Source organism: Perca flavescens, chromosome 18, assembly GCF_004354835.1.
Source record: "Perca flavescens isolate YP-PL-M2 chromosome 18, PFLA_1.0, whole genome shotgun sequence".
In the NCBI taxonomy this organism is placed as follows: domain Eukaryota; kingdom Metazoa; phylum Chordata; class Actinopteri; order Perciformes; family Percidae; genus Perca; species Perca flavescens.
In genome coordinates, this window is record NC_041348.1 from 30,184,508 (window position 1) to 30,198,048 (window position 13,541).

Consider the following 13,541-nt stretch of genomic DNA (forward strand, 5'->3'; position numbering starts at 1 on the left):
ATGGGTCGAATTTGACCCGAGGACAACAGGAGGGTTAACAAAAAGACACAGATTGGCCAAAATATTGTCTAACACAATAAATGATAAAGATTAAAGGCTATTCATCCAGAGGGACATCGCTGTGCAGCAGTTGCAAAACAAAGTATGAAAAGTGCAAATATACAAACGACTAAGATGACATAACAGTAGGTAGAAAATGTTTAAAAAAAAAAAAAAAAAAAAACTAAAACAACAGATAACAGTCAGGTGCGATCCAATGGCAGGATAGTTTTCTTTCACAGAGCAGTTTAAGGAAACTTGACCCAGCGTTGAATAAAAGAGATGTCAAATGATGTATTAAATATTCACAACTGCATCATGTCATGGCTTTGCTTCTCGAAAAAAACAATAATAAAGTTTTGAACATTCATTTTTCCTTTGCCGCTGTGGTTTGATTTAATCAAATGTGTGTTTACAGTTTATACTTTGATAAGAAAGTGTTACATTTTATTCCTATTGTGCTTTACAGTAAAAACCAGCAAACATACCACATTAAAAACAGATAAGCAATAAAACCAACACATAAAACAAGCATATTAGAAGCAATTTAAAACCCAATGAAACTAGTAACTATCAGGTGAGAAATGTAAGACTATTGTATGTGGAAGGCTAATCTGAAGAGGTGTGTTTTGAATATGTCCAGGTCAGTGCAATCAGGGATGTATATTGGTAGGGAGTTCAGAGGGAGGGGGCTTGCAATGGTGAAAGCTCTGTCAAATCCATGGGTAGTTATTGGACTATATTCCTTAGACCAGTGGTTCTCTAGCTTTTTTCAATGATGTTCCCCCTATGAACAGTTTTTTTTAAGAAAAAAGTCTCTATAAAGGGGAACAATACAGCGATATCAGCGATAGATTTACCTAGTACCTGGAAAACATTTCAATGATGATGGAAAAAGGAGACAAAACCTTGGAAAAAGACAGTAGAAAGAAGGAAGGAAGGCAAGAATAGGTCAAAAATAATAATAAAAACTTCGAAAAAGGCACACAGTAGAAACAAGGAAGGCAAAACTAGGGCGATAAAAGGGACAACAAATTCAAATAAGCAACAAACTTCGAAAAAAGTGACAAAAACTTTGAAAAAAGCAGAAAAAAATCTTTGAAAAAAAGCAGAAAAAAAATCTTTGAAAGAAAGACAAAAAACTTTGAAGAAAAATAGACAGTAGAAAAAAGTAAGGAAGAAAGGCAAGAATAGGTCAAAATAAACAACAAAACCTTCAAAAAAAGGTGACAAACTTCAAAAACAGAGAAAAACGTGGAGAAAAAAAACCAGCAGAAGTAACTACAGCCTTGGAACTGAAAAACATTTTGCAAAAAATGTCACGTTACACCCTGCAGTCCTCCAAAGTACCCCTAGGGGGACACGTACCCCCTGCAGTCCTCCAGAGTACCCCTAGGGGGACACTGACCCCCTGCAGTCCTCCAAAGTACCCCTAGGGGGACACATACCTCCTACAGTCCTCCAAAGTACCCCTAGGGGGACACTGACCCCCTGCAGTCCTCCAAAGTACCCCTAGGGGGACACTGACCCCCTGCAGTCCTCCAATGTACCCCTAGGGGGACACTGACCCCCTGCAGTCCTCCAAAGTACCCCTAGGGGGGACACATACCCCCTGCAGTCCTCCAAAGTACCCCTAGGGGGGACCCTAACCCCCTGCAGTCCTCCAAAGTACCCCTAGGGGGACACTGACCCCCTGCAGTCCTCCAAAGTACCCCTAGGGGGACACGTACCTCCTACAGTCCTCCAAAGTACCCCTAGGGGGACACTGACCCCCTGCAGTCCTCCAAAGTACCCCTAGGGGGGGACACACCCCCCCTGCAGTCCAAAAGTACCCCTAGGGGGACCCTAACCCCTGCAGTCCTCCAAAGTACCCCTAGGGGGGACACATACCCCCTGCAGTCCTCCAAAGTACCCCTAGGGGGGACCCTAACCCCCTGCAGTCCTCCAAAGTACCCCTAGGGAGACACATACCTCCATTTGAGAAACTCTGCGTCAGATGACAGAATATTACAGACTCGATTCTGTTTTTGTGTTGTTGCACATGCTTTTAGGCTGCGTGACTCATAACCTTTGGCTTTTCTTCACTTTTCTTTTGTCCCTTTTTTTTATTTTTTTTTGCAGACCTTCTTGGCCGCCATCAACCAAGTCTTCCCCGCCGAGGATGACGTCAACAAACACGTGGAGGACAACTGTAAGTGTCGTGTTTTTTTGCCTCATTTCTGCTCTAAAAAGGACGAGGACTGGCCTTTATTGTCCCGCTGACTTGAACGTTTAATGTCTCTCAGGTTCTCTGATGTACTTGAACGAAGCCACACTGCTCAACAACGTTCGCGTGAGATACAGCAAAGACAAGATCTACGTGAGTACTGGCATTAATGAGTGAGGCTAATATTTATAGCTGGATACTTTTCAATGTCGCTGACGCTTTTAAACTTGAAATCCTGATGGATCCTTTGTCTCATCTTTACATTTATGACAAAAGAACTGCTTCTGTTTAAACATGAATAGAATCAAAGGATTGAGACCCATGAAAGACTATTATGACAAAGGTTGAAAGTGATTTCCAGGATCCCCTAAGCCCTTTTTTATCCTGCGGGTACAAAATATTCCCTGCGGTGTGTACAGTCAAGTAGAACACACAAAAACAGGGATGACGTGAGAGACGCACAACCGCCCGCACAAAATGTGATGCCTCTCAGAACGAGGTGATGTCACATGTTATTCACTAACGAAGGAAAACATGCTGCAATATCAGACAACAACATATCTACGTGTTTTAAATCGGCCTGCAGCACTTTTGGGTAGAGCACACACCCACACACACACACACACACACACACACACACACACACACACACTGCAGGATAATTTGCAGCCTTGGCTGCGTCAGTGTTTTAATAAGATAAGATCAGATGAAGTAACCCACTGACACACACACACACACACACACACACACACACACACACACACACACAGGTTTTTACATGCAAACCCTATTTATACAGTCTATGATGCAAACGGTCTAAATGCACACTCACCTTTTATCACTTTCACTTGCAGACACACGTCTCCCTCTCACACCCACTTTGCGTAATATCAGTCTAATAATTTCAACTTTGACTCTCGGTGTAAAGTGATGCTGCTCAAAGTGAGTTATAGAAATGTTAAACAAATAAAATATAAAGTATAAAATGCACGTTAACATCTTAGCGGCTAGAAAAGTTAACGAGAGATGTGAAAGAAACACAAGTCGGATCAGAATACAGAAATAAAAGTGATGAGTAGAATTATGAATTAAAAACACAATAACATGAACACACACACACACACACACACACAAAATGAAACAGAATTTCAATTTTCACTTTTATTTATAGTGTCAGATCATAACTGAGGTTATGTCAGGATACTTCTCTATAATTTACTGAGTCCCAACAATTCTCCCCAAGAGAAAAACTTCCACGAATGTCCGGGCTTCCTAAAAATGTCTAAAATGTTCCAACTTTCTAAAAACATATTCATGGTTTGAAACTCAAATGACAGAAGTATAAGAGCACACATTAACACACACGCACACGCGCGCGCACACACACACACACACACACACATACTGGTACTTACAGGCACTTACAGGCAAACCCTATTTTTACAGTCTATGATGCAAACAATCTAAATTGACACTCACCTTTTATCACCTGCAGACATACGTCTCCCTCTCACACACAAGAGCACACATTAACACACACACACACACACACACACACACACATGCTCATTCACTCACACACACACACACACACACACACACTCACTCACACACACACTCACTGTCATACATTAGTCACCTCAGTTGTTTGAACTTGTGATCTGATCTGTTGGCTGGAAGTCAGACTCAGTGTACGATGACATCTAGTGGCTGAAGAAGGAACTGACTCTGAAGAATTAAAGTCGGGACCACTACCACTCCAACTTTTTTATGTCATATTTAATTGTGCCCACTTGTATAACCAAGTTCTTTTTTCTTTCTTTTTATTTTAATGTTTTTTTTGAAGTTTTCTTTTTCCTTTCATTTATTTTCTCTGGATTTTCAATTATGTTTATGTCACTCCATTCTTTTCTACGTATATATATTTAATTCTTTCTTTAAATCAGAAAAAGATGAGAGAGTGTCGCGTAATTACAGTTTGAAAAAGAGTATAATGTCTTTTTAATTTGGCGCACATCTGGGCGAGTGGCTGGATTTTGGCACGATTTGGCACTAAAAGAAGTTTAGTGAGCTGCTGTTGAATCTTCTAAAGGATGTTTGATCTTCCTCTTCCTCTTCCTCACCCAGACGTTTGTAGCCAACATCCTGATCGCGGTGAACCCGTACTATGACATCCCAAAGCTCTACTCGCCAGAGACCATCAGCCAGTACCGGGGCCGCTCGCTGGGCACGCTGCCACCACACGTCTACGCCATCGGTGAGTCAGCACAGAACACAAACACACACGCACACACACACACAGACATACACACACACAGGTAAACACACACACACACACACATACACACACAGGTAAACACACACACACACACACACACACATACACACACAGGTAAACACACACACACACACACACACACACACACACACACACACACACACACACACACACACACACACACACACAGGTAAACACACACACATGTAAACACACACACACACACAGGTAAACACACACACACACACATACACAGACACACATACACACACATGTAAACACACACACACATGTAAACACACACACACACACAGGTAAACACACACACATGTAAACACACTCACACACACACACACACACACACACACACACACACACACACACACACAGGTAAACACACAGACATACACACTGTGATCTAACAGCTGTTTGTGTGTGCGTGTGTGTGTGGGTGTGTGTTTGTATGTATGTGTGTGTGTGTTTGTGTGTGTTTGTATTGTGTGTGTGTGTGTGTGTGTGTGTGTGTGTCTTTGTGTGTGTGTGTGTGTGTGTGTGTGTGTGTGTGTGTGTTTTTGTGTGTGTGTGTGTGTGTGTGTGTGTTTGTGTGTGTGTGTGTGTGTGTGTGTGTGTGTGTGTGTGTGTGTGTGTGTGTGTGTGTGTGTGTGTGTGTGTGTGTGTGTCGGCCAGCTGACAAGGCGTACAGGGACATGAAGGTGCTGAAGATGAGCCAGTCCATCATCGTCTCGGGGGAGTCCGGAGCCGGGAAGACAGAAAACACCAAGTTCGTGCTCAAGTAAGGGTGACGATGCATCTTTATACCTAAAACATGCTGAGTCACAGGTTTCAACTGTCATGTAGTTGTGGCTTGCAATGTTCTGGTGAAATGAATGTGTTATTTGGTCACTTTTTAGATACATATTAACATTTATTTGTATTTGTATCAAGTACATTATTGCAGGAATATTATTTATTAGGATTATTTTTAATTTTATTTCTTCATTTAACATGTCATGTCAGCTCTGCAACATATTGTCAGTGGAGGCTAGTTGTACTTTACTTTATTGTTCCTCCACTTTAATTTGCTGTACTTTAAGATAAGATAGACTTTATTAATTAATTAAATTCCTGTGCTACACCAGTACACACATCAGAATAACACAAATACACATTAAGTAGACATAGGAGAAAAAGTATAGGAAAAAGAAAAAATAGAATTAGTTATAATAACAATAGAAACAAACATATTTACACAATAAACACCCTTATATAAACATACAGTATATAAATACAGATATACAGATGAATAGAAATGACTTTACTTTGCTTCACTGTGAATATATTCAGTATTACTGTGTGGTGTTTGAAATATATTGTCTCATTAACGTGAATGAGGCTTATAAAGTAGTACTGTAGGGATTTGTAGTTGGTGTTTGTGGTATTACACCTGATGACTCGTAACTGTACTGCATGTTTTCTCCTGACAGATACTTGACAACCTCGTATGGAACCGGTCAGGACATTGATGAGAGAATAGTGGAAGGTGAGACTCCCTCCTCCCCTTCATATTCCTTTCATAGAAGTTTAAAGAGTCATTTTTATTTTAAACCTGGACCATGTTTTGCTATGTTTTATGTGTAGGTGACTGATAGAAACAACAATCTTTGACATTGGGCTAGTATTAAACGCTGTAACGGGCAGCCACAGACCGGGTTGCAATGTAGCCCTATGGGGCAAATGTGGATCGTCATCGTTTTTTTTTAATATATATTTTCATGATTAACACTTGTGTTGTCTTCACCGTCGTCCATGAACTTGTCATTCTGGGTCAAAATTAAAAAATGCGCTTTGTTTTGTTTTGTTTTTTTATTCATGGTCAATTTACCTAATAAAATTACATTATACCTAATTTTTGAGTTTGAAAAAAAAAAAACAGATATGAATTATTTTGACTAATACAATAGTTAAGATCCAAGGATGTTTGGTCGGGATGTCGTTTTAAACCATTTAAACATTTTTTTTTTTTTTTTAAAAGCCATGAAATTAAATTAAACAACCAAAATTCAATGGAAGTAATCATTAATCTTACCTGCGAAGAACATGGATGCATGAATGTATATGTTATATGGGTTCCATCCAACGTACATGCATCCATGTTATTTTGGGGCAATTTGGTTGTTAAGAAACCCATATTTCTGATATAAAAACTTTGACCCGAGTACAACACAAGGGTTAAACGCTGTAACCGGCAGCCACAGACCGGGCTGCATGCTAACCCTATGTGGCAAATGTGCATCGTCAATTTGGTTCATTAAAAGTTCTGTTTTTGCTGCTGACAGGCTCAAATTATTATTCTAAGTGTCTGACAACATTATGGAAAGGATCCCTACAGAGATAGATCTTTAAAACCTCTTTGAGACCTTTCTGTTTAACCAGAAACAGCCCTGAGGTCGCTAACTCTAAACCCACCAGACTCCATTTAAAAAAACAACTTTTAGCGTGTATAGACCCAGCATATTTTCACATGTAAATCAGTTAACTATGTGTTTATTTCAACCAAAACTGGAGTTGTGATGGTTAGAAAAGTGGAAAGACGACCCAAAACGGCTTTTTATAGTTTTATGTTGTTTCTGTCGACTTTGAATGAAGTGTATTTTACGATGCTAAAATTCCTGTTTTTATTTACATGGAGTCTGGTGGGTTTAGCGAACGCAATTTTGCAGATGTTTTTATGTTTATTAAAAGGATCTTACTCTTTAACAGAAAGGTCGAGCTCCTTAGAAATCCTTTCCATAATGTTGTCAGACATTTAGAATATTAATCTGAGTCTGTCAGCGGCAAAACGAGCACTTTTGTGAAGGTAAATACAAGCTGTACAATAACCCTATTAACTTACATTGTAGCATGTTTCTCTGCTGCTGACTGCAGCGATCTCTCTTAATACTGGACCAATGTCAAAGACTGTTGTTCCCATCAGTCACTTAGACACAAAAACATAGGAACACAGGGTCCAGGTTGAAAAAACCCAAAGCTACCCTTTAAGTTCTGTTAAAGTTTACGTGTTTCCTCTGTGTGAGTTTGTGTTTCCCCCTGTGTAACGCTGCAGCGAACCCGTTGCTGGAGGCTTTCGGAAACGCAAAAACCGTCCGGAACAACAACAGCAGTCGCTTCGGGAAGTTTGTGGAAATCCACTTTAACGAGAAGGTACTTTGTATATCTATATATACAGCGTTATCAAAGAATAATAACAACTTTAATCTGCTTTGTTTGCCTCCTGGGTGCCCTCAAGATGAGAAACAAACACTGAAAAGCTATGAATTATATATGACGCCTAATAGCTTTGGTTGTTTGCATCAACTGTTTATGTTTATCTTCATGTGCACTTAATGAATATGTCTGCATTCATGAATAAACCCAATATTCCCTGAATCATCTCAGATGCTTATGCAGCAAGAAACAAACCCTCGGTTTCTGCACTTATTATCATGTTTTACTATTTTTATTTCCAGCCAAAGTACGTCACATCTTAAGAATAGAAGTAAAAGGATATGAGGGTGACACGCTCGGACAGACGCTATTCATTCAAACTTTATTCATACTCGAGAAATGATTGAGGGGTGGCCCTCATTTACAAGGAAACAAAAACACAACAACACAGAAGAGAAGCCACTAAAACTTTGATTTGATGAATAAATTAGGATAATAAGGATGCAAAAGAAAGTACAATTATGGAAAGCAATTACAAGTACAAGTTTGCAGGTATAAACAGAGATTTCTAAATTGTCCAAAAGGCACAAGTGAGCTGGTTTCAAGTGCTGTAATTGGTTCCAGGAGTCGGGTGCACGAAAGTTAAAAAGCAGTTTTTGTTCAAATTCAAAGCGAGCTTTAAAGCTGCTTTCAGACTGCCTGCGTCGGCCGACTGCCGGTCCAGCAAAACGCAGGTCTTTCCATTCATTTTCAATGGGGGTAGTGCGTTTAGGCCGCGGGGGGCAGCAAATTAGTAAAATGTGCACACGCTATGCTATACTACACACACAGGGAAGCGCAGCAGCACACAAACATGCAAAAGATTACAGATAAAAATACTACGGTGCAAATCCTCCATCATAATAGCAATGCTCCAAGGTCCAAATGCGCCTGGCTTTTAAAGGGAATGGGAGATGATCTCTGATTGGTTGATTGCATGTTACGCCCAAAACACACCTCTGATTAATGAAGACACTAAGAACAACCCTTTAGGACCAGGCGCCCGGCACACAGACCCTTTTTTCCACCGTCAAACTAGCAAAAGTGGATTTGGACACACCCTAAACACACCTGCACCAGGCACTTCACACTGTGTGCTCAGATCATTAAAATAGGGCCCGCAGTCAGTTGGTATTTCGGAGATTCAAATGTGCGTTTCTGTGTGCTCAGAATGCGGTGGTGGGCGGCTTCGTGTCGCACTACCTGCTGGAGAAGTCGAGGATTTGCCGACAGAGCAAAGAGGAGAGGAACTACCACATCTTCTACCGGCTGTGTGCCGGAGCCACCGAGGACATCCGGCAGAAGTTTCACCTCAGCTCCCCGGACACGTTCAGGGTACGGACGCATTACACCTACACGGTCTAGCTGTACATCTGGACTTTCATTAACGTGTCGACACACACAGACATAAATCAGTCAAAGAGACGCAGCAGAGATGGAAACAGCCGATGATGGATGGACATATCAGATCACATCAGAGACTCCCTCCGTCAAGTAGAAGATGCTCTATCTTCTTCCTATGTCTCATAAAGACACATCAATAAGCCACACACATGCTCCTTCATCCCCATCACACACACACACACACACACACACACACACACACACACACACACACACTTTAGTTTATCTTGACTCAATCCTACAGACACTGTCCTGCTGCCACAAATGCTCACTGGAGAACCAAATGTACATATATACTCAGCAAGAAAAGAAACGTCCCGTCACTTTCAGCTTCCTTTTTATATTTTAAGCAAACTTAAAGTGATGGTTCGGAGTAATTTCACCCTCAGGTCCTTGGTTGGCTTCTGCTCTATGCTGCTGCTACTGCTACTGGCAGTAAGAGTGCTTAGGGACGTCTGCAAATTACAACACCGAAAAGAGACACCACAAAAATATTTATTTATTTAACTTAGTTTTTAAAAGTAAGTGCTGTAGTACAACTAGCAGGAGACAAGTTATAATTGAGGTAAGTTTGGAGACATTACCTTATTTAATCATTAAATTTATAAATATCTTTGTTGTATCTCTTTTCGGTGTTGTAATTTGTAGACGGTCCCTAAGCACGCGTCTAACTGCCGGTAGCAGCAGAGAGCAGAAGCAAACAGGCAAGTGTTATTTACATAAACTTCTGGTGTACTTGCAAACTTTCCAATCCATCATTTTATGAGTACATAACCTATTTGTACTAGTGTAGAAGTTTGGTATTATTTCGGGCATTATTAGTGGGGTCATGTACAAGATACACTCTGGGATCCATTAGCGCCTGCACTAAGCCATTCAGCTGATAACGCTAACTCTCCCAATGTTAGACCCAGGTGAAAAAAGCTTCTGGGGGGGTTGTTTGGCTCAAGGTCATGGTGCAAAGGACCCTAGGGTGAAATTACTCCGAACCATCACTTTAACATATGCAAATATTTGCATGAACATTAAAAGATTTAACAACTAAGACATGAACTTAACAATTTTCACAGACATGTGTACCGATCCTATGCCGGTGTTGTTAGACGTGGTCTGCCACTGCGAGGACGATCAGCTGTGCTTCCTGTCTCCCTGTAGCGCTGTCTTAGGCGTCTCACAGTAGGGACATTGCATCGTTTTGCCCTGGCCACGTCTGCTGTCCTCATGCCTCCTGGCACCATGCCCAAGGCACGCTCATGCAGATTAGCAGGGACCCTGGGCCTCTTTCTTTTGGTGTTTTTCAGAGTCCGTATGAAGGTCTCTTTACTTTCCTAATTTTCTTTTAACTGTGACCTTAATTGCCTGCCGCCTACAAGCTGTCACTGTCTTTTCGACCGTTCAACAGATGCATGTTCATTAATTGTTCATGGTTCATTGAACAAGCAGGGTTTATTTCATTAAATTGTGGACTCATTTCAGAGAGAGAGAGCATTGGGAAAAGCTCTTATTTTTAAAAACTGCAGCAAAGTGTGGATGTGCTCTTGCGATTTAAAAAAAAGAAAGAAAGGGAAAACCTACATTCATACAAATTGTCAAATCCAACAAGTCATAATTTGTGCGAGCACTGTGTTTTTGAGCCACACCACAGACAACATTGTCAGTTTTTCTGAGTCTAAATGCAACCAGTGTCGCTCTAGCATCTCCTGTTAGAGTGCCAACATTTTAGACCCATGAATTCTGAAATTCCTTTTTCTTTAAATCCAGTATGTTACTCTGTGTGTTTTTGAGCCACATCAAATACAAAGTTGACAGTTTTTTGGAGTCTAAATGAAACCAGTGTTTTAGGCACAAAGTCCCTCCAGCATCTCCTTTTTAGACCCATAAATTCTGAAACAGAGCCTGGAAAAACCTACCAGACCCAATGTGTCAATCATGTGTGCATGGGTCAGACTTGTCACAGTGTGTTTTGAGGCGGAGTGAGAGTCCCGTACAGGAAACGGGAAACAACACTGCCTCTATCGCTGCCACAAGAACATTTTAAATCACCAAAACACAAGCACTGAACTGTCAGGGAGTTTGTGGAACAGCTGACTGTTTTCTCAGTCCCTCCATCTCAATTCTTTCCTTTCCTCGTAACGGTATCGGTACTGGTAGCGATACAAATGTGAACGGTACCCAACCCTAATGAGCATACATTCAGGGTGGCTGAGGGGGAATTAAACTTCTGATAGAGGGAATAACCTGGGCGAGTCAGCAGAGGGCAGCACTGAGCCGTCTCTGAGCCCGGCAGCAGATCTTCAACACACACTCTGCACCGTGTTTCTTACCCCTCCACTGTGTAAAGAGAGCAGCCGTGTTTATCATCAGGTTTGTGTCCTGTGGAACATAAATTGTCCACCTCCCGTTACAAAGACAGAAACTCTCTACAGTAATGGCTGCAGTGGAAGTGGGTAATGCACAGATAATGGCTCTTTTATTTCTGCTGCTGCTCAAATACAAGAAGTATTGATCTTTGGCAGAGCTCTTTAATTGAATCTGTGTGAAATGCTCAGAGAGAACGGCAAAGTTTACACTTTTAAAGTCCAGAAAGTAGACGGTTTCCAAGTACTTAAGAACCTTAAGAACTTTTTATTAAATAAAGCCATAGTGATGTTGAGGGAGATTTAGGAGGACAGAAGACAGACATGGAAGTGTCAGGAATTACATACAATAATTGTGATTAACACATAACAACAAAACAAATCCAGAAACCAGATGGTTCCAAGTCTCCGAAAAAACCATTTGAATTCTTTCGAAACAGATTGACAAGAAATAAATAATAAATTAATTTGATTCTTGAAGATAATTGATACAAATGTCTCTGCCTAAATCTGAACACAGAAACAATAAACAGAAGTTGTAACCCTTCTGTTGTCGTCAGGTTAAATGGGACCCATTTTCAAAAGGTTTCTATATCAGAAATTTGGGTTTCTTTTAGCCAAATTTAAAAATAAATAGATAACGTGGATGGTTCTATACAGTGCTCTTCACAAGTAAAATAAACGATCAGCGACCATGCGCGCCTTCCATGCAGTGTTGTAGTCTAGCTTTTTGTAGTGAGTATGCTGCATAGACTCGCCCGTCCCAGAGCGACAACCCCATACGTTTTTTCCAACGTTACTGCGTAAAGCATCGTTCTCATCTGGCTCATTTCCTGTAGTTTCTGTAACGTTAACGTCTGCTGCAGTGTCATCCGAAGCGGCAGTATAGATTCAAAGGCAGGCTTACCAAATCACTCTAAGAGTGTAGTTTAAATTTGCGCAGAGAATGACCGCCAAGCAACTGTGTTGTTGTTCCTTGGCGACTCGCAACACCGGCGGTGAATTTCTTAACGGAAGTGTGAAAAATCTCTCCCGAAACAGTAATTGTTACGTAGCGCTATCCTTGCGTTTTTGTGAGTGGGTGTGCTGAAATCCTTGACCTTTCCTATCGGGTATACTCCGTACCTGCTCTTAAAAAAGAGCCGAGTCATGCTCCACTTGTGTGTGTGGGGACTCTTCTATCCTCACCTGCGTCACTGTCGGGCCCTAAAGTGCCTAGGCTCGCTCTGCGCTCTCTCCGCCAGAGCCAACATATTACTGAATGCCTGCCGCAGTCAGTCCCCCAGCTTCTAATAACGTCATATATCTATATCTGTCATATGGGAAAGTACGAAAAGATCCAGGGTGTTCTTTTAGAGGAACAAGTGCAGCGGCCTTTATGAGCTCTTTAAGTTTACTTTGTAAGTCAGAGAGATCTGTGAGGGGGCGTTGAGGTCCCAAAAACGTCTTTTGATTCAAAGTGCAGAAAAGCTACGGGGACCATTGCAGGTAAAAACATAATAACTACAGAGCTGGGGCAGAAGGTAATACTTGGTAAAATGAATAATGTTCTAGATTATTAAATTCGTACATTTGTAAGAAAAAAAACATAAAAATATTAAATATATTCTGGGGTAATAAAGCGAGAAAAAAAGTCACAAATTCTCTAAGATTATTTTTTTTTTTAAATCTCTGCGATTAAAGTCACAAGTTTACGAGAGAAGAAAGAAAGAGGAAAGGAATAGAAGGGGAAAAAAGGAAACCAGTATTAGGAAAGAAGGAAGAATATCGAGAGGAAACCAAAGGTTGGGAAAGGGACAAAAGAACGAGGGGAAATAGAGAGGAAAAGATGGAGCCGAACCAAAGTAGAACACTTTTTAATTCATTACATTACAGGGCAACCATGAATAACACAAGTTACTAACAGCGTTGGTTTGAACACTTTAAGTTAAGGTCGTGACACACCAACCAGAAGGCCGACTCGTGGCAGTAAAGGCAGTCGGACTGATCAGTCTCCCCAAATTGGTCCAAAAAG

At 41.0% G+C, this 13,541-nt stretch overlaps 1 protein-coding gene across 1 annotated transcript in view; it reads left to right on the forward strand.

Annotated features, from left to right (window-relative positions):
• myo6a (myosin VIa) overlaps positions 1-13,541 on the forward strand; it is a 164,644-nt gene that overhangs the window by 34,619 nt on the left and 116,484 nt on the right. Inside the window, exons 3-9 of the mRNA XM_028605164.1 lie at positions 2,161-2,230; positions 2,325-2,398; positions 4,373-4,502; positions 5,211-5,316; positions 6,008-6,063; positions 7,627-7,724; positions 8,937-9,101. Coding sequence (XP_028460965.1) covers positions 2,161-2,230; positions 2,325-2,398; positions 4,373-4,502; positions 5,211-5,316; positions 6,008-6,063; positions 7,627-7,724; positions 8,937-9,101 — 699 coding nt within the window. The remainder of the gene's footprint in view (positions 1-2,160; positions 2,231-2,324; positions 2,399-4,372; positions 4,503-5,210; positions 5,317-6,007; positions 6,064-7,626; positions 7,725-8,936; positions 9,102-13,541) is intronic.